Consider the following 23,355-nt stretch of genomic DNA (forward strand, 5'->3'; position numbering starts at 1 on the left):
TATATATATATATATATATATATATATATATATAATATTCAAACTTTGTTATACATAAAATATTAATTATAATCTACTTTTCAAATATTTTTTCAACTAGTTTTAGTAATTTTTTAATAATTTGAAAGTAGATGTAGATATATGTTTAGATTTGGGCCTTTAGGTTTTAATATTTGTCTATTAATTGCTAATTAAATGATCGAAAACCCAATGTAAGTTTAAAGCCTAAACTTTTCACTCTTCATCTCACTTTTTAGTTTTAGAAGAATTTTCCGCTCCTCATTTTTTCATAATTATGGTTTTTCATTAGCACTTGAGTGAAAACATATTTGATTTAGTTTTCGATCACAATATAATTATAAAAATTAAAGATTATTAAAAAAAACAAAAAAAACCCCAAAAAACCGATTAAAACCTAAACCGAAAAAACCAATTTTATGTTGGCTTGATTTGGTTTATAGTTTTAATAAACCGACATGATTGATTTAATTTTTTTTTAATAAAAATCGAACTAACCCGGCTTATGTGCATCCTAATTATGATCTACTATAGTACAGTGAAAATGGCATTTCTTTCTTTCATTAAGTTAATGTGGAGGCCAAAAGAATGATTGTGACTTTCATTTAAAAAAAACATCAATTACAATGCATAGTAATTTGTACTATAGCCTAAGTTCACCAGATCTACCTAAATCACATTTTTCTAATGCATACTTAGATAAACATTATCACCAAATCTGTGTTTGTACTGTATTACTATTTCTTGTTTGACATATAACTTATTCTTTTGGGACCATGGATTATCTTTATTTATTTTAATTGGATCATATGGTATGAAAAGGTGAAACTTAGAGTATAGCACCCTCATTGCGAATTAAATATATTATATAAAAAAATCTCTTTATGGAGTATAATTTAATGTCGCTTTGACAAATATGTATCATCTACGATAATCACCTCGACCGACAATCAGAACAAAGAAACAATGTTTGAATCACGTCACCCTTTATCTCGATTGATATCAAAATGTGTTTGTACACGATAAGTATCTTGACCGACAATCAAAACAAAGCAACAGTGTGGAATCACGTCACCTTGTCTGATCGGTGTTAAAACGTGTTGGTACATGAAAACCACCTCGACCGACAATTGGAACAAAGCAACAATGTTGAATCACGCCATCCTTTGTCTTGATTGATATCAAAACATGTCGGTACACGAAAACCATCTCGACCGACAATCATAATAAAACAACAATATCGAATAAGGTCGCCCGTTACCTTAATCATAATGGATACTAAAACATAACGTACACGCAAACTACCTCGACCGACAATCAGAACAAAACAACAATGTTAAATCAGACCATCCTTTGTATTAATTGATACCAAAACGCGTTGATACCAAAAATCACCTCGATCGACAATCATAATAAAACAATAATATCGAATCAGATCGCCCTTTAACCTTAGTTGATGCTAAGTGTACAACTATATTGTCACAATGAGTGCAATTGAATTTTGCATCCAATGAAGTTAAGAAGCTATATATGTCCACCCATGGTGGGGGTAGCTATTATGCTAATGGGATATAATAAGAAAATTAATTATTTTCAATCTACAACTATATTTTTATATATAGCAGATGACTTTTGGGTTGTGTCTAAAGGCATATTATATAATTTATATTGGGGAAAAAAACATGGGGTTTATTTTTATGAATGGATGAAAAAAGATTGAAGAGCTATTGGTTTTTGAAATCCTCTTTTAACTCTTAACCATGATTTCCATCTTTGACACGTGCACATTCAATGGTTGTAAATGCAATGAAATTATATATATTGCATATATAATCATTATGGATTTAAATTAATACAATGACATTATTAAAAAGATGGAGTAATGGAGTAATACTAAGTTCAATATATAAGGGTCCATAGCAAGAATTATTTTATTTTTTAAGTAACCATAAGATCTAACACGAATAGTACTTCTTGTAGTCTCACCCAGATCTATAGTGTAACATATGAGTTAATGCGAATATTTTAGACATAAATTTTAACTTTCGAATCCTCTTCTGCTCGTAGCAGGTTAACATAACTTCACAGTCGAAAAAAATTTATACACTGTCTGCGCATAGAACTTAAGCATAACTACAATGCTATGTTTCCTCATAAATTTTCCAAATTTGGTCTATATATTAATAATAGATATAAGAAGTACAATTTTGCTAGAAAAAAAAAAAATGAAATAATGATTGTTTCAACTCACTATCTCTATTACTGTCACTGCTGCAAATACTAGAAAAAGAGTACCACCAATGTAGGCAATAACCTGAAACAACAAATTTGTTCATTAATAAAATGTGCAAATAAACATTAAACATATTAAATATCTGAAAAAAAAGAAGAGAATTTTTGGGTGCATTTGGTACGACAGAAATCATTTCTGAAAAAACGTTTTCCATAAGAAAAATAATTTTCTCGTATTTTGCTCACACTTGTGAGCGAAAGTCATTTTCCTTGCCATCTTAACTTTCAACTTCATATTACTTGCTTCAATTAGCACTTAAATATTGCTCCACTTGTAGTAATCTTTAGTACTCAGAAATTCGTATAGAAATATCCGATTTGTTAATATTATTATTATTAATTCTAAACATATGTTTTCTTCAACAAATATTTTTCATCCACCAACCAAATATCGAAGAACATTTATCATTGAAAATGGTTTCTGGCATACCAAACACGCTAAAAAGATAGTTTAGTGCACTAAAGCTTCAACTACACGGGGTTCGAGGTGTTAGGATTTTTGTCCTGATTTTCTTACTAAAATTAAGTTTTACTTTTTATGGAAGGAAAATAAAAATTACCATGATTACTTTTACTTTTTCGAACAAAAAATATAAAACTTTTCCATATTTGGCTGACCTGTTTCCTCAAAAAGTCTTGTTTAGGGAGATTTCTCCCAATAGGTTTTGTATTTTTCAATATTAGTTTTTTCATATGTAGGCCGTTTGGCCAAACCATATTAATAGTATGTTTTTATTATAGTTTTTTTGTCATCTGATTTATCATCTCTATTGTTTGCAAACTTTAAGCTTCCGCACTCGATTTCGAACCCAACATGAGGAGGGCTGGACCACAAGGGTCTATTATACGTATCCTTATCCTGCATTTCTGCAAGAGGCTGTTGCCACAGCTTGAACCCCGACTGTACTTTACTGCTAAAGGCCATGGGCTTTTTCTAGTCAATAATTTGAAAAAAGAGCATATTCTTGTTGTAGTGGCTCCCATAGAAGACATCTACGGGATATATTCATTTCGAGCAGATGATTTATAGTTGCACAAATAGCCGACCAGATTTACATTATACATTGATCATACATGGTTATACACATTGATTATACATATATTATGAATCTGTCGGCTATTTTAGTTTAAGCGGCTAGGTGAGAGTCTGTGGTTAGGGGGTGAGAGGGCGTTGGTCGCAATAGGGGGCGTTCCTTATTTGTGTTTGAAGTTTCTTGTTCGCGGGGTTTGTGTTGTCTATATATGGTTTTGGATATATAGTTTTAGTAGTATCTTGTGGCGCTAGTATTATCTTGCGGCTAGCGGTAGTTTGTTTTGCCTGTATAAGTTTATATGCATTTATGTTTAGTTGCTATACTGTCATTGGTTCTAAGCCGGGGGTCTATCGGAAACAGCCTCTCTACTTCTCCTGAGGTAGTGGTATGGTCTGCATACACTCTACCCTCCCCAGACCTCATTAGGTGGGAATACATTGGGTATGTTGTTTTGTTGTTGGCTAGGTGTGAGTCTATTTTTAACTGTTCAGATAGAGTAATCTTACCTTCTCAGATAAGAATGTCCCCAGTAAAGAACCTCCCAGAACAGCCAACTGCAGAGAAAAGTTTACCACCAAATCAACTTTTTATGCATAGTGGACACCAACATGGAAAGCAAGAACAATAACTAATGCACCGATGAATCTATGTGGTCACGTTTCATTTAGCTAAAATGGTATAGGTTAGAAATTTAACCATGGTACTAGAAAAAAGTTGCAGTATGTAATTCGCGGAAGGTTTCAAGTTAATGGCTTATATTGATGAGATGTTCTAGTTGCTGTTATTGGCAAAAGAAATCGCGTAGGATATTGTACATGATACCTGTAAACAGAAAAGTTTGCATTAAAGGTTTGTATTTACCAAAGTTGCAACTCCATGACCGGCTAATGCCCCTCCGATGACTCCAAGAGGTGAAGATGCAGCAGCAAGAGCTGAAAGTAGATATTGTATATACTTGATGTTAATTCTTGGACTCGTAAATAAATTCATCCAACGGAGATTGAAATCCATAAAAGATGTGCTCGCTTATTCAGCTTTCCGTGAATGTTTTCAGGTTGTAAAATGTCTGGCTATTTGGAAAAGAACAGACGAACAAATGGTAAAACATAAGTTTCTGAATCGACCTGAATTATGACCAACCTATTGTAGAAAAAAATGATTTGTCACCCCATTCAGCAACAAATACCAACGCGAATGTGCTAACGATAGTGTTTGCAGCAGCCAATAGTCCAGCACCGTTTCCTGAAAATTCTGAAACAGCCAGCTCGGCCTGGTTTCAAAAGCAAAGAGGTCCACAATTAGAATACGCTCATTGCTGATGCGAGGAAGGTCTAAATGAAGCGTGGCTCTCTTGATCCTCGTAATTTTAAGTAAAATACTGCTTTATCCAGTAACTAATTCCTCAGAAATCGCGAAGGTTCCATTTTTTCAGCAAATATGTCAACGATTATCATGCATTTGCAGAAATTCCACTTGTCATTTTGGAAAGCAGAAGGGATGCTGATAGGATTACCTCTTTTTGTTCTTCTTCTGCTTTCATGCCATCGCTGGAGGAGGCATCTAGCAAGGTTGACACTCCAAAATACACCTGTAACAAAATTAAATAGGGCCAGACATGTCAAGTTCACATGGCACGTGGATGCAAGTCATATTGCGAATTCAATATTTACATCAAGCATTACCAGAAGGCAAACTGCAGCAATATCATCCACTGGCAAATCAGTTCCACCTAACCTGCATTAGGATATAACAGATGAACCATTCATGATGTTTCCTTCATATATAAAGATCTCGACAATGCTATTGAAGCGTTTAATAAAATGGAGTGGCCCATATAAATCACCATGCTTCTTACAGCTGAACATCAATAAAAATTAAAGGACGAAAACACTACATCATGAAGGTTACTATTGCAAGTTTTTTATTAATACAGTCAGATATAGGATGGTTAGTAGGTTTAGAAAACGAGCAGGAAATTTTATTACATCTAAGAAGTTAATATACACCAGAAAACATATTAATTTGTATAATGGGGCAAACATTTTCTCGCACAGAAATGTGGTACCAGTCCAGTGGACACAATTTGAACATGATTTACCGCAACCTTCATGGGCCTTCCGTTCACATTCTATAGTTATAATATTGATATATACTAATTTTGGTACATTTCTTGCACTTCCGTTCCTGCTTTTCATGAGTGCTTTGGACTATTTTTCTTGAGCCGAGGGTCTATCGGAGACAGCCTCTCTACCTCTGAGGTAGAGGTAAGGCCTGCGTACACTCTTGAGTATGCTGTTGTTGTACTAATTTTGCTACATATTACCTAACTTCTGAAGTAGTTTATAATGTCCTGTTTGCTCAATTTTCAAATCGAAATAATGAATTGGAAAAACAGAAAAAGGACTGCTTTGCCGACATTTGGTTAAAACTATTCACATGATGAGGTTAGAGAGTTTATAGAAGCATTTACTCAGAAAAACATTGTCAGTTAACTTGCATTTAGAAGAAACAGTTAAATGATCCAAAGCACACTACAAAATTATAGTAAAGAGTGGAGGATGTCAGGCTCTTCAATTTTTTGAAAAGTAACATTAACTCTCCTTCTGCATGAACAATAGTTAGAATCCTTCTGCTATTAATTCTCTGAAAATATTTCTCACAATCTGCATTTTTAGTAGGTTGATTTCCGTCTCAATTAAAATTTATGATTATACAAAAAGAAAAGTTGTTAAACCTGAAAGGGAGGATGTCATCGACATAGTGGAAAGTTCGTCCAAGAACAACCGATATGATTGTCATTACCCTGCAAATGACACAGAGGGAGTTAACATGAAGAGAACACATTCCACTTTTGTTTAGTTAGCGCGATCTTCAGCTTTCTTGATTTTAACACGAGAATCGACGCTGTAAGAACTAGTCAGGAATATATGTTACATCTTGAAAAGGAAACAATGTGTTCATGTGAATCAAATACAGAAGTTAAGAGGACAAAGCGAATATTGAATGCTGAAATTCCTCATTATTTAACTTTCTAATTTCAAACTGAGATAGGCTATATCGAATTACAAATAAACGTCTGTGAAGTGTGGTGACTAATATTTCTCCAGATTCTCCCTCACAAAATAGTTAACTATATACACTCTCTTTAGTGAAAACAAGCAAATTGCTGTGTTAAAATTAACTAATTGAAAACTCTAACGGTAAAAACCATCTGTACTACATGGTGCAGAAAGATAACATACCCAAGTGCGCCAAAGGTCCCAAGGAAAGTGACAGCGGCAGAGTTCCTAGCTGCTAAAAGAGCCTGTTCATATCAATGAATAGCCAAATCAGTTATGGAAGTATAGTTAGGACTTATAATTTTAGGTTGTAACAGCAGAAAAAAGAACAAAAAAAGTTTCTGCTGATAATATGATAATATAACAAAACGGAAAAAGTTTCTTTCATGAGGCACTGAAAAAAAGCATTTCTATCATCATTTTATTCAGTCAGTAACGTTATAAAGCTTTTGAAAGATAAATCCCCTTACAGCAATAAAGAAGGTTTTGTCCCCAAGCTCTGAAAAGAATATCAACAAGAACGCCTGCGAAAAAAAGAAAGAAAAGAAGGTTTTATTACTATCTGGTGGAACACGTTTCCTTAGCGATCTCAAGTAGCGTATAGTATGAGGAGAAAAGAGCGATACAGACGTCCTTCAACAGATGATGCATGAAATGGTTTCCTTGAACTAGTTAAAGAAAATATTATGTGAATTTATCCTTGACATTGTTATTATTTTTCCTTTATCGTTTCCATCTTAAGGTAAAACAGCAGCAAGATTTTAGAAATGGAAGTTGCTGAGAGATTTTCCTAACTGAAGCAAAACCTGTGCTTAAATCTCCGAGGTCCCCAAAGAAAGGAAACGACTGCAAGCCAGTGGCAACCTCTGAAGCAGCACTTGCTTGTTGCGTGAACAGAAGAGTGAAAAGCCCAGAAAGGACAACAGACTTCACATAACTGTTCTCTGGCATGTCTAGGACTTGAAGAACCGATGTTCTTTCATTTTTCCTCTTTGACAATGCTGTACTGTTTGTACTACTGCATTCTTCGGCACCATAACCCGACCTTGTGATGCAGCATCTTTTGTAATTCCTAGTCCTGACCACCTGAGAAGAATCCAAAATGTGGGATCATAAAAGCACTTATACGACAAGAATAAACTCACTAAGCTCAAGGAACTAGTGGAAAGGATCCGATTTTATGACTCAACGAGTTTGAGACAAATATGATTGTTAGGGGCGTTGAGTATGGTCTACGATCCATGAGTTAATAGGAAGAAGCAGAATTTGTCTAGCGAAATGATTTCCAGGGAAATATATGCACTTAGCACATCACAATTCTCTACGCGGTCAGGGCTGATATTTCAGTATCTAAAATAGGAAAAAGTAAACAAATTGAAGCCAGGATTTTTAGTTTATGATTTTTGGACGACAATTCCTTTCGCTACTGAGTTCTGAATAGATTATTGTACATAATAAATGAATTTTTAACACGAATACAGGATTTGAGCTAAAGCTACTAAGTGTTAACGAAGTTGTAGCTAGCACTGTGGCTCCACCACTACTAGACATTGAGGAATAGTTGATTCATCGATAAAAAAGAACCACAATCGATAGCCTCTCTTTTGTTGTTTTGCCCACCTCCCAAGTTTAACTTTTTGAACTCTTCTCCTACACATTACATAATCCTGGATACACCTAATGCTCGAATTGAAGTATGAACATTTGGCTTTTACAGAATGAAGCATGAACAAATCAAATTGAAGAAGAGAAAAAACCTTGGATAAGTCACCAAGCCAGCCATGTTGTATGCAAAGAGAATGCCGCCTCGAAAACCTGTACACAAACCAATCAGGAAAAACATCTACCACTAGTCCACTACTACGCCTCAGTCCAAACAAGTAGGGTCGACTATATGAATTCTCACATAATAATTATAACAAATAAAACAAACTTAGTGAATCTTTTATCTTTCACAATTCCTGGGGCAGAAATGTTGAGTACCTAAAATTGTCCAATCTAAACTTTAGATGAGGTGTTTTTGCTTAATTCTACATGGTATCTGTTATGGAACGGATAGGAATAAGCAATACCACAAACAAAAGAAACAAGAAGAGCACACAAAGATTTTACGTGAAAACCCTTGACGGGAAAATCCACAGGCAGAGGAGGAGGAATTCACTATAATGGAGAGGAGTACAAAGGAGGAGACGAAAGTCTCAATGACGTAATTTTTCGCAACCGAAAAACAACCCACTAAACACACTTATATAATACGTGCGTACAAACTAAGCCCAAAAATATACATGTCCATACTGCGGGGCATCGGCCCGATCCCTACGCTGCACAACAGACCCACAAAAAATCACAAACATGGGTCGCACCGCGAACTTTTCATGGCCGTATCAACAAAATTCGGGTCACAAACTCTAACAGTATCAATGGTAGATATATGTAGCTCACATTTACTAGGTTCAACTGAGCTAGTCTAGAAATATATACTTGAAAATTCACCAACATTTCAACAAACATTGAACCCATAATTTCTAAGAAATTTATACTCCCTCTGTCCCATTTTAACTGCTGTCTTAGCTTTAAAAAAAATTGTCTCAAAATCATTGTCGCTTTAGGAATTCAAGAACAAAATCGACAAATGTTTCCAAACTACATCCTTAACATTACAGAGTTATGCACAATATTTACGAGGAAAAAAATAAGTCTACCATTACCTTGTATTTATTGTTTTCTTAATGAGCATGAAAAAGAGCTAAAAAGACAGATAAAATAAGACCGACAAAGTATGTTGAACACCTCAAGTTTAAATTTTGGATTCGCCCCATTAACAAATAGTATAACATCAACACAAAAAAAATTAATAAAAATACTACTAGTACTACTTTCATAATCAAAATGTATGGACAACCTTCTACCAACTAACAACAAACAAGAAAAACAACCACCCCATATGACCAAAATAAAAATGTTGATGCTCAATTATTGAAGAAAAGAGTAAAAAGGGGGCAGGCTAATGAAACAAAAATATTACCTGGAGATATTAGGAAATGCAAATGAGGGTCTAAAGAGTAAGCTACTACTGCTCTCAGAAGAGAGCACTAGTCTTTGCATTGTTGAAAAATAAATAATTGTAGCAGAATTTAGGAGCAGGAGATTATAGACAGGTAGTAGTATTATTATTATTTTGAGAAAGATAAGAAAGTAAGAAATGAAGGAGTGGACAGAACAACAATACTTCTGGATAAGCTATCAAAAAAGCGCGCCAGTTAGACCGTTACATGTTAACCCCCGCCTTTTTTTTTTTTTTTTTCAAGTTTGTTCCGATATTGAAATCCGATTAAACCAAAATTTACATAACTATGACCTTTTGCTAGCAAAAGCAGCTAACTATTAGCCAATTTGGCCAAACTTAGTTTTTTTCTTTTTTTTTTTTTGGAAAACTCCAACCTCCTAATAAGTTGTACACTCTCTACATAGATTATTCTTTTTTATGAAGAGTCAAAAATATATTTAAATTATTTTGATTTTTTGAGTTTTACATCTAAATTATTATGTGTGAATTTACTCCCTGAACTATCACCAACTATTTATCAAAATATACTTCAAATTATTTGATGGTCCGCTAATTTCTTCCCACCATCAAGGGTATTCAAATAGCGCATCATATCCATCCTTTAGAAATCATTCATTGGCTTTTTGACAAATGTGGCTTTCTATTAGTAGAGTGAAATTTTTGTGATTATTCTGTTGTAAAACAACGTAGTTAAATGACTTTATTCTAAAAAGAAAAATTATAATTATGTGATTTTAATGCACTTCTCAATAAAAGTGATTTTATATAGATAATGAATATCTAAAATCTCTAATTAAGAAATAAGGAATATGTATCACTTCGCCACAAAACTCGTATTGGTTGTTAACTATTTCCTTGTTATATCTTATATATATCGCCTAAATTTTACTTTAGTGTGGTTTAGCTCCACATATTCTCCTTTCATTTTAGCTTTTTATGACAAAATATTTTTTTATACATTAATAGGTCACTTTTAAGATGATATTTTTTGTCAAAGAGGAGTTCATAATAAGTACTTATAGATAATAATAGTTAGTATTTGACTAAATATTTAAGAAGTTATGGGCCAAAAATATATGGGCCAGCCCGTAGTTGAGTTTCAAAAGTGATTGCCATTGGAAACTGGGCCTAAATGATAAGTTCAAGCCCATTGGTGCCTTGGGTAGGCAAATTTTGAGTCATTCATATAGTTGCATGCAAAAAATTACATTTAATGATCTCGAAAATGAATGATTTTGAACTTTGATCCTGTTTGTCTCATAAAAAAAAAACTATTAAATTTAAAAATCAAAACTTCGAAATCCTCTTGATTTCTAATATGCTGACTTATAGAGATGCCTAAATTAACATTTGGTGAGATATTAATTTTTGTGTTATGGCCTGTGATTAGATGTCAATACAATTGAAACGTCAGAGTTTGCTATAGCTAGTGTTAATGTAGATGTCAGTTTATACTGTTTTACACTTTAACCACTTCGAAATAACTTTAAAATGCTACGTTTGAAGTAAGTTTTGATAAAACTTAGTTATATATGACTGAAGTTCAATAAGACCTGAACTTTAGAAGACTTTTGGATTGACTTATTTTTAAGTGTTTTTGACTTTTAAGCACTTCTTTTTGGAGGTGTTTGACAAAAATAAAGAAATATGTTGAACCACTCTACTTTAGGCTTTTAAGTCACTTAGAAAGAAACCGTCCAAAGTTAGGCTTTGACAAGACTGACACAACATATTACAAGTTACTCTAAAATAGGCAGATGTGCCTTTTTTTTTTTTTTTTAATCGAGTACAAATTAAACAACGATGTCGAAAAAGAATACCCTATGAAATTTCCCTCGTAAAAACGAAATATAACATATGTACAATAGGTTAATTTGCTCCAAAGATTTCATATTATTTATATATACTCTAAAAGCTTAATAATTGAAATCTCCATGCATAAAGTGAAGGCTGAAACAAAATCAATGACCACACAAATGCAAATCATCATGAGGACAAGAAAAACAACAAAGAAAAGTCAAGTTGACCCACAATTTGAGTCACCTTTCAACAAGGATAAAAAAGAAAATCAGAACGAGGACAGTCCGGTGCACTAAACTCTCGCCATGCGTGATATCTAGAGTAATTTCCAACACTCGTACAACTTAACATGAACGTGAAGTCGAAAATAAACACTTCCTTCAAATGCATCAGTTCTCAAAGTAGCAATTCCTCTAGCCATGAAGAAATCACCAGTGCCACCAATTATTGAAATGTCCCTAGTCTTGTTCATCAATGGATCATGTCCAGCAAAATTCAAACTCCCTTTATAATCACTATTATTAAACACAAATGAAAAGCCAAGCCATGAGCTAAATATATCCTTTTGATCATAAAAATACATCCCTTGTGCCCTCCCAATTGAGGGTGAATGTAAATTATTGTCAATTGTAATAGGATCATCAAATACAATCAAGTCCCCAAAGTTGTTAGGACTTGACATTATGGTCCTATTACCCCATTCGGGCGCGCCGACGATAGCCGAGGTCGCGTTTTTATAATTTTCTCCGTTGTATACAATATCGTGAAAGTAAAATACCATTTCTTTACAAGGACCGCGAGCGCGATGAGTGTAGCTATCGTAAGCAAAAATGGAGAGAAGAAGAAATGGAAAGCATAAAATTGTGAATAGTGAGTTAAAGGAATACATTGTTACACAAAATTTGTTAGAAATAATGGGATGGATGGATTGATTACTTTTGAGTCTCTTCTCTTTATATAGTAATATAGTAGAGAGTGTGTATGTGTGTTGAAAAATTAAATCAGAAGTACCTAAGTTTTTTGGCTTATTCAATACGTATGCATCTATAGTGATGTTTCATCGTACATGTATTTATTTAGTTAATGAGTTTAATTATGTTATATATATATATATATAGATTGTTGTTATAACATGTAAGGATGACTTAATGGACATGCAACAACAACAAATATACACTCTAACAAAGAGTGGTACAACTTTTAGAAGCATTAGTTAATTGTCATTGGATCTAATGTCGCAGGCTTTAGGCAATGACGGAGCCAGAAATTTGGTGAAGAGTGTGCAAATTTGCTTCTCATCATTTGCGTTGAGGGTGTGCAAAGTTAAATACACAACATTTAGCATATATACACAACATAATTTTTCGACAAAGGATGTGCACCTGACCACCCTTTGATATAGGTGGTTCCGATCCGCCCATGGCTTTAGGGGCATTTAAAAAGAGTGCTAAAATGTGATTATCACTAGTAATTGTTGCTAAAAACGTTATCATTAATTAATTGCCGCTAAATATTTTCTTGGTGTAGACGTAGAAAGTCACTATTAATTGCTGTACAGTACATATATATATATGTAACTTAAACTTTTAATAAATTAGCCATATGTATATTCAGTTTCGATATCAATGATTTGTTTCTATTTGTTGAACCTGCCTTCAACTAACAAACAGATACAATTTAGCAACTAGTATATGCAATAGGTTTATTTGATCATGGTTAATATTACTTTATGTAACATGTGGAAGAAGAATCCAACGAACTCAAGATTCCTATTAATCACAATTCACAACTCATATTAATTAATTAATTTTCACAAATTCGTTGGGTTAGGAGATAGAGGATATTACTTTGGGAATATTCACAATTTCAAGATGTACGTATTTCACTTCCATACATGAAGTATCTCGTGTTCATCTATAGTTTGAAAAAGGGCCGCAACTTATCGGGTGTGACGTAGACAACCTACCCTACATAACGTTTAGTGGCTGATTTTGCAATCTAACTATAACCTACAGGTCACGTACAGATAATTTTATCGTTACTTTATGACAATTGAACATGTCAAGTTTGAGAGTTATACAATTCTAGATTAAAAGGCTGAGGGTTAAAATAATTATACAACTAATCACTATCATAAAATGTCTTAAGCTGTTAAGATGTCAACTAATGAAAATTATCAAATTAGTTTCCCTAATTATTATTATTTCCCAAAGAAATTAAACAGTTGACCATACAGTGGCAACAGAAAAGTGAATAACGAAAACGTAAAAGCTTATACTATAAGATACCAACCTTTTCTGAAAGATTCGACCTGCATAATCAAGTTTTTTTTTTTTTTTTTGAACTTAATAAAAAATTAAGCAAGTTTTTTGGCTAATTTTATACTAACCATATGTCTAAGCTGGAAGTGGTGGAAAAAATAACAAGAAAAGAGGAAATCCCAAAGTTAAAAAGTAATTAAATTAATTAGCGCGATCGTACTTGGATGGAGCGGATCCCTTCACCTTTAAATTAAAGATATTAGGTTATTCAGATCGAGAAGGAAGAAATCCTTGGAAGAGCTCGCACCTCCCTTTTGTTGAAACTTAATATTGTGTGAGTCTGAACTAGTCGAACCAATAAATTTTCAATATCAAATGATTATATCAAATTAAAAACGGCATATTATTGGATAGGATTCTTGGTAATCTTTAACCAACAATAAATCCTCCAACACAAAGAAAGAAACAATCAATAACCTCTCCTTCCAACCACCACAAACATTGTCTCAGTTCATGATCCGACCGGAGGCCTTGTCCCAATTTAGACAGGTTATTGTTTCAGTTCAGTAGAGACTCCGTAGACTGTTTTAGATTGGATCTGGGTTTTTCTTTTCTTTGATACGATGTTATGAAGTTATATTATATGTTTATTTATGGGACTACCGTGGTTTTAGTTTATCTTCCGCATTGTCATGTTATATGAGTTGTGCTTACGATCACATGCTAAGGGATCTCTCGGGCCTTCATGGTTCGGGATGCCCGTCGCGGCCAGGACCTCGGCACGAGTCCTGACATTCTACCTACATAATCAAGCTTTATTTTATTTTTTGAACTTAAACTAATAAAAAATTAAGCAGGTTTTTTGTGCTAATTTTATACTAACCATATGTCTAAGCTGGAAGTGGTGGAAAAAATAACAAGAAAAGAGGAGATCCCAAAGTTAAAAAGTACTAATTAATTAGCGCGATCGTAGTTGGATGAAGCGGATCCCTTCACCTTTAAATTAAAGATATTAGGTTAGTCGGATCGAGAAGGAAGAAATCCTTGAAAGAGGTCGCGCCTCCCTTTTGTTGAAACTTAATATTATGTGAGTCTGAACTAGTAGAACCAATAAATTTCCAATATCAAATTAAAACGTCATATTATTGGATAGGATTCTTGGTAATCTTTAACCAACATTAAATCCTCCAACACAAAGAAAGAGACAATATCAACCCCCAAGCCCTCCCCCCCCTCAACAAAAAAAAAAAACCGAAAAAAACAACTATAACAACAACAATAATAACAATAATGTAATGTATAAAATTATTACCAACAACAATAATAACAATAATGTAATGTATAAAATTATTACCAGCACTCGTAAAGTTTAATATCGACGCATAATCGAAAATAAACTTCACCTTCAAAGGCATCTGTAGTGATAGTAGCAATTCCTCTAGTCATAAAAAAATCACCAGTGCCACCAATTACTGAAATATCTCTAGTTTTATTCATCAATGGATCAGCTCCAGCAAAATTAATACTTCCTTTATGTTCAGTTGAATTAAAAACAAATGAAAACCCTAACCATGCAGTAAATATTTCTTTTTTATCATAAACATAAAAACCTTGTGCTCTTCCAATTGGACTTGAATGAATGTTATTATTCAAAGTTATTGGATCATCAAATACAACTAAATCTCCAAAATGATTTTGTCCAGCCAATTTTGTAAAATTTCCCCATGCTGGTGCTCCTACTATAGCTGATGTTGCATTTTTGGCATTTTCACCATTGTAAATTATGTCATGGAAATAAAAAGTTAGGGTTTTACAGGGCCGGCGTGCACGAATTTTATTCGATGATTCAACTATGGAGAAGCTTATAATAATGAAAAGGAAAAATAAATTGGCTATGCAATTGAATCTTTTGGATGCCATTTTGATAAAGAAAATGGTTTATTATATTGGTTTGGATTGAAGGTATGTCTTTTTAATATCATCTCTTTATATAAAGATTATTTTTCCCAAATTTCTTGGATCCAATTGTTGTCATGTAACAGGAAATGAATGGTCCAAAAATTTTAAAAGCTTGGCTTTTAAGTGATCTAGTGTTTCCATTTTCCATGTAGTACAAGACGTAAAAACTAAGACAAATTAAAATGTATGGATATTGTTCTTTTCCCTATCTTCAAGTCTATGTTGGTAGAATCTTTTCATGCAATGGCGGACCCAGGATTTAAGTAAAGTGGGTGCTTACTACAGCAAAAAAATAAAGAACTACCTCAACTAGGTTTGAACCCGACCACACCTACTAATGGAGAGCCTTAAGATCAACCTAAATGCCAGTGCACCTAATTAATTTCTTGTTTAGTGAGTGCTTTTATATAATTTATACCCATTTTTATATATTTTTTATATAATTATACGTATTCCGCGTCAAGTTTAGTGGGTGCCGGAGCATCCAAAATTTATGTATAGGTCGCCCATGTTTTCATGGTAGCTACTAACTAACAAATAGATTCAAGAGTTTTAAAATTTATGAATTTTTATGGTTATTCAATATATATATAGTAATAGTTATAGTTATTTATTCAAGTTCAAGTTCACACTTTTTCCAAACACAGTAATATTTGTTTGGTTATGACGTCTAAACTCTAAAGTCTAAAATCCATCAATTTTCATTTTCTTTCACTGTTTGACTTGAAATGAACATGTCACGATCCAGACTAACGGATCGTGCGGGCACCTACGCTATTCTAAGTAATTAGGAGAACCCTTATTACCCAATTATAAATATGCGGAAGACTTCTGTTTTTAAGAAAATATAAAGTAAATTAAATATTAATAAATAAAGTTTTTCAAAAACTTATTACAAATGTCCTTCACTAGCTCAAGACTTGGCCAGACATGTACAAGAGCTATCTACTACAACATAGACTGATAATAAAATGAATAATACAAAGACTCGAACATCTGCCAGGAAGAAAGTGCAAAAGTTAGTGCTGACTATTGTCATCCATCTAGTAACTGCAAACTTAACTTGCATCCAGTTTACACCCCAAGAAGGAATGTAGATGAGTAGGGTCAGTACAACCACACATACTGATAGGCATCATAGGCCGACCATGTTAGTCCATATAATCATAAAGTAGAATTAAGGAAAATAAATCATGACATATTGAATGGAATATAATTCAACTAAGGTATTTTGGTCTATATATTTATATTTTCGTCATTGCTTAAGCCTCTATCGATCAGTCAGTCAGACACGACGACACTATTACTTAGCCGTCATTGGAAGATTCTTGACCACTTATATCAAGATAATGGTGCACACGCGCTCTTCAAATCCTAAATTCGCCTCTACTAGTCTACATGTTTTTCCAAAATCCAAATACATCATATCATTAACAGTATCTCAAACTTTATATATAATTCTCTACCAAATGAAAATTCTCTACCAAATGAAAATTCACTGATGATGAAAGAAAAATCTTTAGTTAGATCATCAAAGTGTAAAATTATAATCGAATTATGCTGGTTAATCAATTATATTATGGGGTCACCTAATGTTAAAAAATTATTATTGGAGCATCAAACTTTTAAGTCTTCTAATTGAAAACAACAGCTTTTGAAAAGGAAAGAAGTAGTACAGAGTTAGTAAAAATTAGGTATCCAATTTATCAATTAAGAAAGCTTAAATCCAACGATAAAATCAATATAAAATTAGTTAAAAATGAGAATCAAAGTGCTAACCACATTTTTACTCATTATTTAGTACTTATAAAATCATAGGTAGCGTTAGACTTTATCAAACCGATAGTAACAGAAGAGATCTTCGTATAATAATTATTAGGTAAGCTTGCCAACTTGTGTCTTGTCAATTTCACCAACCATTTTTCTAACAGTTATTGAAAATATATATTGGAAAAAAAACTGAAGTATGGATACTACTTAATTCATCTGTTTGGATTTGTTTTTTCCTTCTTTTTAATTTGTTTTAAAAAATACATGTTTTCATTTTTTACGGCTCTTTAATTAATTTACTTTTCATATGACTTGTTTAAAATTACAAGAGTAAAAACATTTAATTTTAATATGTTTGATATATCTTTAATTTATAATACCACAAAAAATTTCTTAGCTTCTTAAATTTCTTGTCAAGTCAGAACTAGACAAACAAATGAAACGCATGAAGTACTGGAACACACGGAGGAAGTACTACTCCCCAGTAAATCACTTTCATAAGTGAGGTCTGGGGAGAATAAAGTGTACTCAGACCTTACCAAATTAAGAAACTGTTTCCAAAGACCCTCAACTCAAATGTTTAAGAAAATACAATTTAATAGCATTCATACAACTTAATATCCATTTTGAGACGAAAATACCCCAATCCTTCAACAGCATCAGTACTAAATGTTACAACACCTCTAGCCATAAAGAAATCTCCTGTCCCTCCAACAATACTTAAGTCTCTAGTTTTTTGGTCTATAATATCTGCCCCCATAATATTTAATGTACCACAATACTCACTTGAATTAAACACCAAAGTATAAGCAAACCATGCATTATACTTACTCTTCATGTTATATAAATAAAATCCTTGTGCTCGCGCAACAGGTGTTGACACCAAATTTTGATCTTCTGTTATTGGATCGTCAAAAACTACTAACATCCCAAAATTGTAATCTCCTAGGACATTAGGAGGGTTCGAGACATTTGCAGAGGTAGCATTTGCAGAATTTGTTATTGTTACGTTGAAAAGGATGTCATGGTAATAAAGGACAAGTTGTTTGCATGGTTTTTTGGGTTTTAGGGTTTTAGAATTGGCTATGAGAAAACAAGAAGTGATGAGTATAATAAAAATTAGGATCTTGAAATAACAAGAAAATTTCTCCATGGTTTAATCGTTGTGAGATTTAAGTGATTTAATCAAAGTTTATATAGTGCAAATTAAAAGACTGTGATCACGAATATACTTTACTAGCTTAGTTCAATATTTGGAGAAATTTTATTTGTTTGTTTCTATATGGAAAACTTTTTTTTAGTCATGTCTAGAAAATTCACCATTCGACTTGTCTTATTTAGTGTTTTCATACATGAAAATCTTACAAATGTAGTAAGAAATGTTTAGTTATTCTAACAAATAAGACAAAGCTGCCAAGCTGATTAATACACAATTTGAAAAAAAGTGAATTTTTAATGGACGCTTATGTCAGAACGCCATCGAAAATATGGCCTTTTGGATGGAGAGTCTATCGGAAATATGGCATTTTCGATGAACCAATTTCCGATAAATTTTCATCAGTGTGTTTTCTAGTAGTGTGCTAGGAATCGCTTTCCCTTTTATGGGCCCTGCACGCTTTAAGCTGGATTAATCGGGCCAGTATATTTCGAAAAAATATAGTTAAACCAAAAAAAGAAAAAGAAAACTTCAGCCTAGCATGACCTATAGCCTCTTAATTGGTTATTAACTTAGTTTGGACAATTGAACCTATTACACTTCCTCATACTCTAGGAATCTTGATTAGCTAGAAGCATGTAAAATTAGGCCCACAATAGATAGCAAGAGAATTTTATACCAGAATTTGGGTCAACAAGTGAAGCAAAGGGGCTGAGTTCAACATATTGTCAACACATATAACGAGATGTTTCCTAGGAATTATTAAGAGTCCCAAATTTTTTAAAATCTTGTAAAATCTCAATATTTGACCGTTAATGATACATGTTAATTAATTTAGATACATATAAGGAATACATGTTTGAAGTAAACTAACTGACACTTTTTAAGGGATGTAACGGATAAATTAGCGTTAAAAGTGCACTTAATCTAACTAATTATGGTTAAAACAAAATTAAATCCTACGATTTATGGCAATTATCTTTGTTATTCCACTATTCTAATAAAAAACAACATTCATAATCTGTTTGGAAATACCCAAACAATTTTACGGCTTCTTCAAAAGTTTCAGACGTTCTTTTTTTTCTGATTTATTAATTTTGTTTGATTATTTGAAATGAATATTTCAGTTTTGTTACGTTGTTTTGGTGTTTGGGTTAACGAACTCAATTATGTGGGCTATAAGAGCGATAAAATTCTGATCAGTGAACATGTTACTTATGAAAAACTAATTTCGACAATTGCCGGAGAACTGAAAATCGATGAAATCAGGAAAAAAATTGAGGCTCATTATATTGTTGAAGGAAATGCTTGTCCGTAGTTGATTTGTAACGAAATGAGTGTGAAGCTGTATATCGAGATTAAGAAAACTGAGCGTGATTTTGAGACGTATCCACTCATCATCACTATATTAGATAAGTTTGCTAGTGAAATGTTGTTTGATGGGAATGTTGGTGCCTTAATGTGTTTGGAGAGTCCATCAGAAAGAGTTGCGGAATTAATTAGTTACAAATCTAATTCTACTGCTCCTTTGCCTTTATTAGATAGGAAGAGGAACAAGATCATTACTGACTGCAAACATAGTGATGTTAAGGTTTGGCAAATCTACAAGGATAAGGATACTCTGATTTTGGTTATGACAAGGTTTGCAATTGAGCATTCCTTCAATTTCTATGCTAAGAGATCGGACAAGAAAAGGTATATTGTGACTTTCTATGTATCAACTGTTGTTATTAACCTGTACAATAATGTTATGATGTTATGTTAATTAGGCCGAGATACATTTTTATGCTAAAAGATACTTTTTGCTCATCTTGTATCTAAGTTTATAGATTGATGTCTAATTATGTATCTCGTTGTATTTTAGTGTAATGTATATCTATATACGAAGAAATCATAAAAGTATTACATTAGATACATGTTGTGCAAGTTTGTGAGGTATATGTATCTAGTACTCTGTTGTTTGATAGTAACTCAAGGTAAAAAAATTGAAGTTTTGTTTTAATTGATTCAGCTATGTCCTAGAAGAAGGACTGAATTGTGCCACAAGAAGCTATAGATGAAGTTGTGTTACCACCTAAATACAAACGTTCACCTGCAAGGCCAAAGAAAAACAGGCACAAGAAATCAAGTGAAACTATAACATCAAGCAATAATTATTGCAGGAGATGTGGTTATGAAGGTCACAACAGGCGCACTTGCAACTTCTTTCCAAAGGAGGAGTGATAATGTGGTTAATTGATGAATAATGTTGAGTAGTTCCTCAGGATGTTGCTGAGTTTTTAAATACATATTCTTGTTTTTCATAAAATTTTAAGAAAGACATTTTGTCAAAATAAATAGCGGTTTTGTTCCCTTATTAATTAGTTATATATTTTTTCATGATGTATTTTATCGTGACACATCAATTAGAAATTAAGATATATTGAACTGACAATGTTATTAAATAGTCTATCCGTAATTCTGCCATAATAAATGATAGAAAATATATACATTCTTATAGGATATATCTCCCTTAAATTTATAGATACAAATTTACAAAATATGTATCGATTGTAAAATATAATTTGTCAATATTATTAAGATATAGTAATATAAGTTCTGCTTTAATTTGTTATGCAGGTTAGAGTCATACATGTAATCCTATTAACAAAAAGGGGTTATAGATATATAAAAATGTATTAATTTGTTGGTTACTATGATTATATAGTAAAACATGTTTCCTTACAATAGATACATATAATATGGTAAGAAACTTACTTTACATGCTTTAGCATTTCGTTAGAATGTTAATGCAGATAGAAGTAATTAATCATTAAAGAAACTTAATGTATGTTTATCTAAACACTACTAACATCATCAAAACATCAACAAAGTTTATATCATCAACAATGTTTTCAATAGCCAACTAATTGGCCTTGGTGGATTGTCATTCTCACTAAAGTATCCATTCTCCACTTTTTTAGATCCGTACTTGCACAAAAGACTAGCATATCTCAGACGATGGGCATCAATTCCCGAAGATGGAATATCTAATCCCTCGCTCAGATACTCGGCATATAGTACACTTTGAAAAAGCAATCTGCGGTAGTGTATCTCTTGATTGAAAAATTCTTGTTCTTATACGTCTTCCTCAGGTAGTACATGATGACATCTAGATGTTGTTAAAATTGCAATCAAATGTAATATATCATACATCAGCCAACTGTGATGATTAAAACTGAAAGAGAGACAAATTAAATATTTTATGTATCTAATGTGATTAATGCAAGTGATTGAAAATTGCTTCAAATAATGAACAAGATACATATTAATATAGATAGATACATGTTTTGTTATTATGTATCTAATATAAAATAAATTAAGGGTGCACCAAATCATGCACAACCATTCTGCTCCAAGACTAAATTAGCACTGATGTTGTTAATAACAATTATCTTACAAGACGAATCATCTCATAATTCATCAAGGAAAAAGTTGCACATATCCCTTTACAAGCTATAAATTACTGAACCTCTATCTCCTTCAACATCTACTAACAACATCATGGTGTTAGTTTATGATTTATAGGTGATTGGTTGAAGGATATAGAGCTCTACTAATTTATAGTTTTACTAAAATAAAGAAGTCACATCTTAAGATGACCTTCTCGGACACTATGGTGCCGTCGCTCAATTTTCAATTTGATTACTTAAGAGCAGCCTGAGTTTTTATAGAGGCTTTGCAATCTTTGAGCCTAAGCATGAGTTCTCTTAAAAATATTTGTCTTCTCTTTATGTATAGCTTAACATGATCTCATCACTCCCTGTGATTTTGAAATTTGATTATTATAGAATAACATGATCTAAAATAATCAAATTTCAAAATAATAGAGTGATAAGTGATGACACATCAAGCTATCCACAAAGTCGCAAAAAAAAATTAGGCTGCTCTAAAATTACAGTATCACGTCAAGCTATACACGAAGACAATATATCTAAAAAGTTCAGGCTGCTCTAAAATAACAAATTTCACAATCAATGGGACTACAGTATCACATCAAGCTTCAATGGCACAACAGTATTCCAAACGATCAGGTCAAGATATAAACAAAGACAAGACATGCTTTAGGAAAACCTCAGGCTTATCTAAAATAACACATTCATAATCAATGAGACTACAGTTGAGTCAAGCTCCAATGTCACCACAATATTTCAAAGAATCACATTAAGCTATACACAAATACAATACATGCTTACAAAAACCTCAGGCTACACTAAATTAAACAAATTTTAAAATAACGTAGAGAGATATCAATCAACCTAATCTATCCAAGAAATAATACAGGTAACCGAAAAAAACAAACTCAGACCACTCTACAGTATACTAGCAGATCACGTAAAACAAAAAAATATAAATGATAAAATTAATTGAGACGCAATAAATCTACATTGAGACATTACAATATATACAAAAACTCTAAGAACGTCATACATTAGATACAAGATAACACAAATGTATCTTTAAACTTTAAAAATATGTATCTTAGAAGAAAAATATGTATTTTGTGTAATACGACTTTCAATAACATTTAAACAACACTAAATACATTTCAAAGCATTAACAGTAAGTCATAGATACAAATTAACACAACATGTATCTTATAAAGAAAAACATGTATCTTAGAAGAAAAAACATGCATCTCTTTTCATAAGACTTTCATAAAAATTTAATCAACACTAGATACAAATCAAAGCATTAACAATAACTCATAGATACAAGTCAACGTAACATGTATCTATGTACTTATGAACTTGTATCTTTTGTCATATTAAATTCAATAAAACATCAAAAATACAAGATACATATAAATTGGCAACCATAAAACCATACAAGCAATGAATTTCTAAACGTATCACACAAGTCAAAATATGTATTTCGGCCTAATATTCAACAGATCTAA

The 23,355-nt window shown here is 32.5% G+C and overlaps 4 protein-coding genes across 4 annotated transcripts; all 4 read right to left on the reverse strand.

Moving 5' to 3' along the window:
* Positions 1 to 2,054: 2,054 nt before the first annotated feature.
* Positions 2,055 to 9,656, reverse strand: LOC107864337 (protein PAM71, chloroplastic). The gene is made up of 12 exons (XM_016710690.2): positions 9,429 to 9,656; positions 8,161 to 8,218; positions 7,199 to 7,489; positions 6,874 to 6,927; positions 6,587 to 6,648; positions 6,079 to 6,147; positions 5,027 to 5,078; positions 4,858 to 4,932; positions 4,485 to 4,614; positions 4,206 to 4,276; positions 3,851 to 3,898; positions 2,055 to 2,332 (listed from the first exon to the last, which is right to left on the reverse strand). Exons 1-12 carry the CDS (start codon positions 9,506 to 9,508, stop codon positions 2,261 to 2,263), a joined length of 1,062 nt encoding a protein of 353 aa, XP_016566176.2. The 5' UTR covers positions 9,509 to 9,656; the 3' UTR covers positions 2,055 to 2,260.
* Positions 9,657 to 11,335: 1,679 nt separating this feature from the next.
* LOC107852119 (disease resistance response protein 206-like) lies at positions 11,336 to 12,177 on the reverse strand. The gene has a single exon (XM_016697170.2). It carries the CDS (start codon positions 12,157 to 12,159, stop codon positions 11,587 to 11,589), a length of 573 nt encoding a protein of 190 aa, XP_016552656.1. The 5' UTR covers positions 12,160 to 12,177; the 3' UTR covers positions 11,336 to 11,586.
* Positions 12,178 to 14,813: 2,636 nt separating this feature from the next.
* On the reverse strand, positions 14,814 to 15,508 carry LOC107852129 (disease resistance response protein 206). Its single transcript, XM_016697180.2, has one exon. The coding sequence runs from the start codon at positions 15,449 to 15,451 to the stop codon at positions 14,882 to 14,884; it is 570 nt and encodes a 189-aa protein (XP_016552666.1). The 5' UTR covers positions 15,452 to 15,508; the 3' UTR covers positions 14,814 to 14,881.
* A 2,153-nt stretch (positions 15,509 to 17,661) lies between these two features.
* On the reverse strand, positions 17,662 to 18,413 carry LOC107840254 (dirigent protein 5). Its single transcript, XM_016684417.2, has one exon. It carries the CDS (start codon positions 18,411 to 18,413, stop codon positions 17,856 to 17,858), a length of 558 nt encoding a protein of 185 aa, XP_016539903.1. The 3' UTR covers positions 17,662 to 17,855.
* Between the last annotated feature and the right edge of the window lie 4,942 nt (positions 18,414 to 23,355).

This window comes from Capsicum annuum, chromosome 1, assembly GCF_002878395.1.
Source record: "Capsicum annuum cultivar UCD-10X-F1 chromosome 1, UCD10Xv1.1, whole genome shotgun sequence".
Classification (NCBI taxonomy): Eukaryota; Viridiplantae; Streptophyta; class Magnoliopsida; order Solanales; family Solanaceae; genus Capsicum; species Capsicum annuum.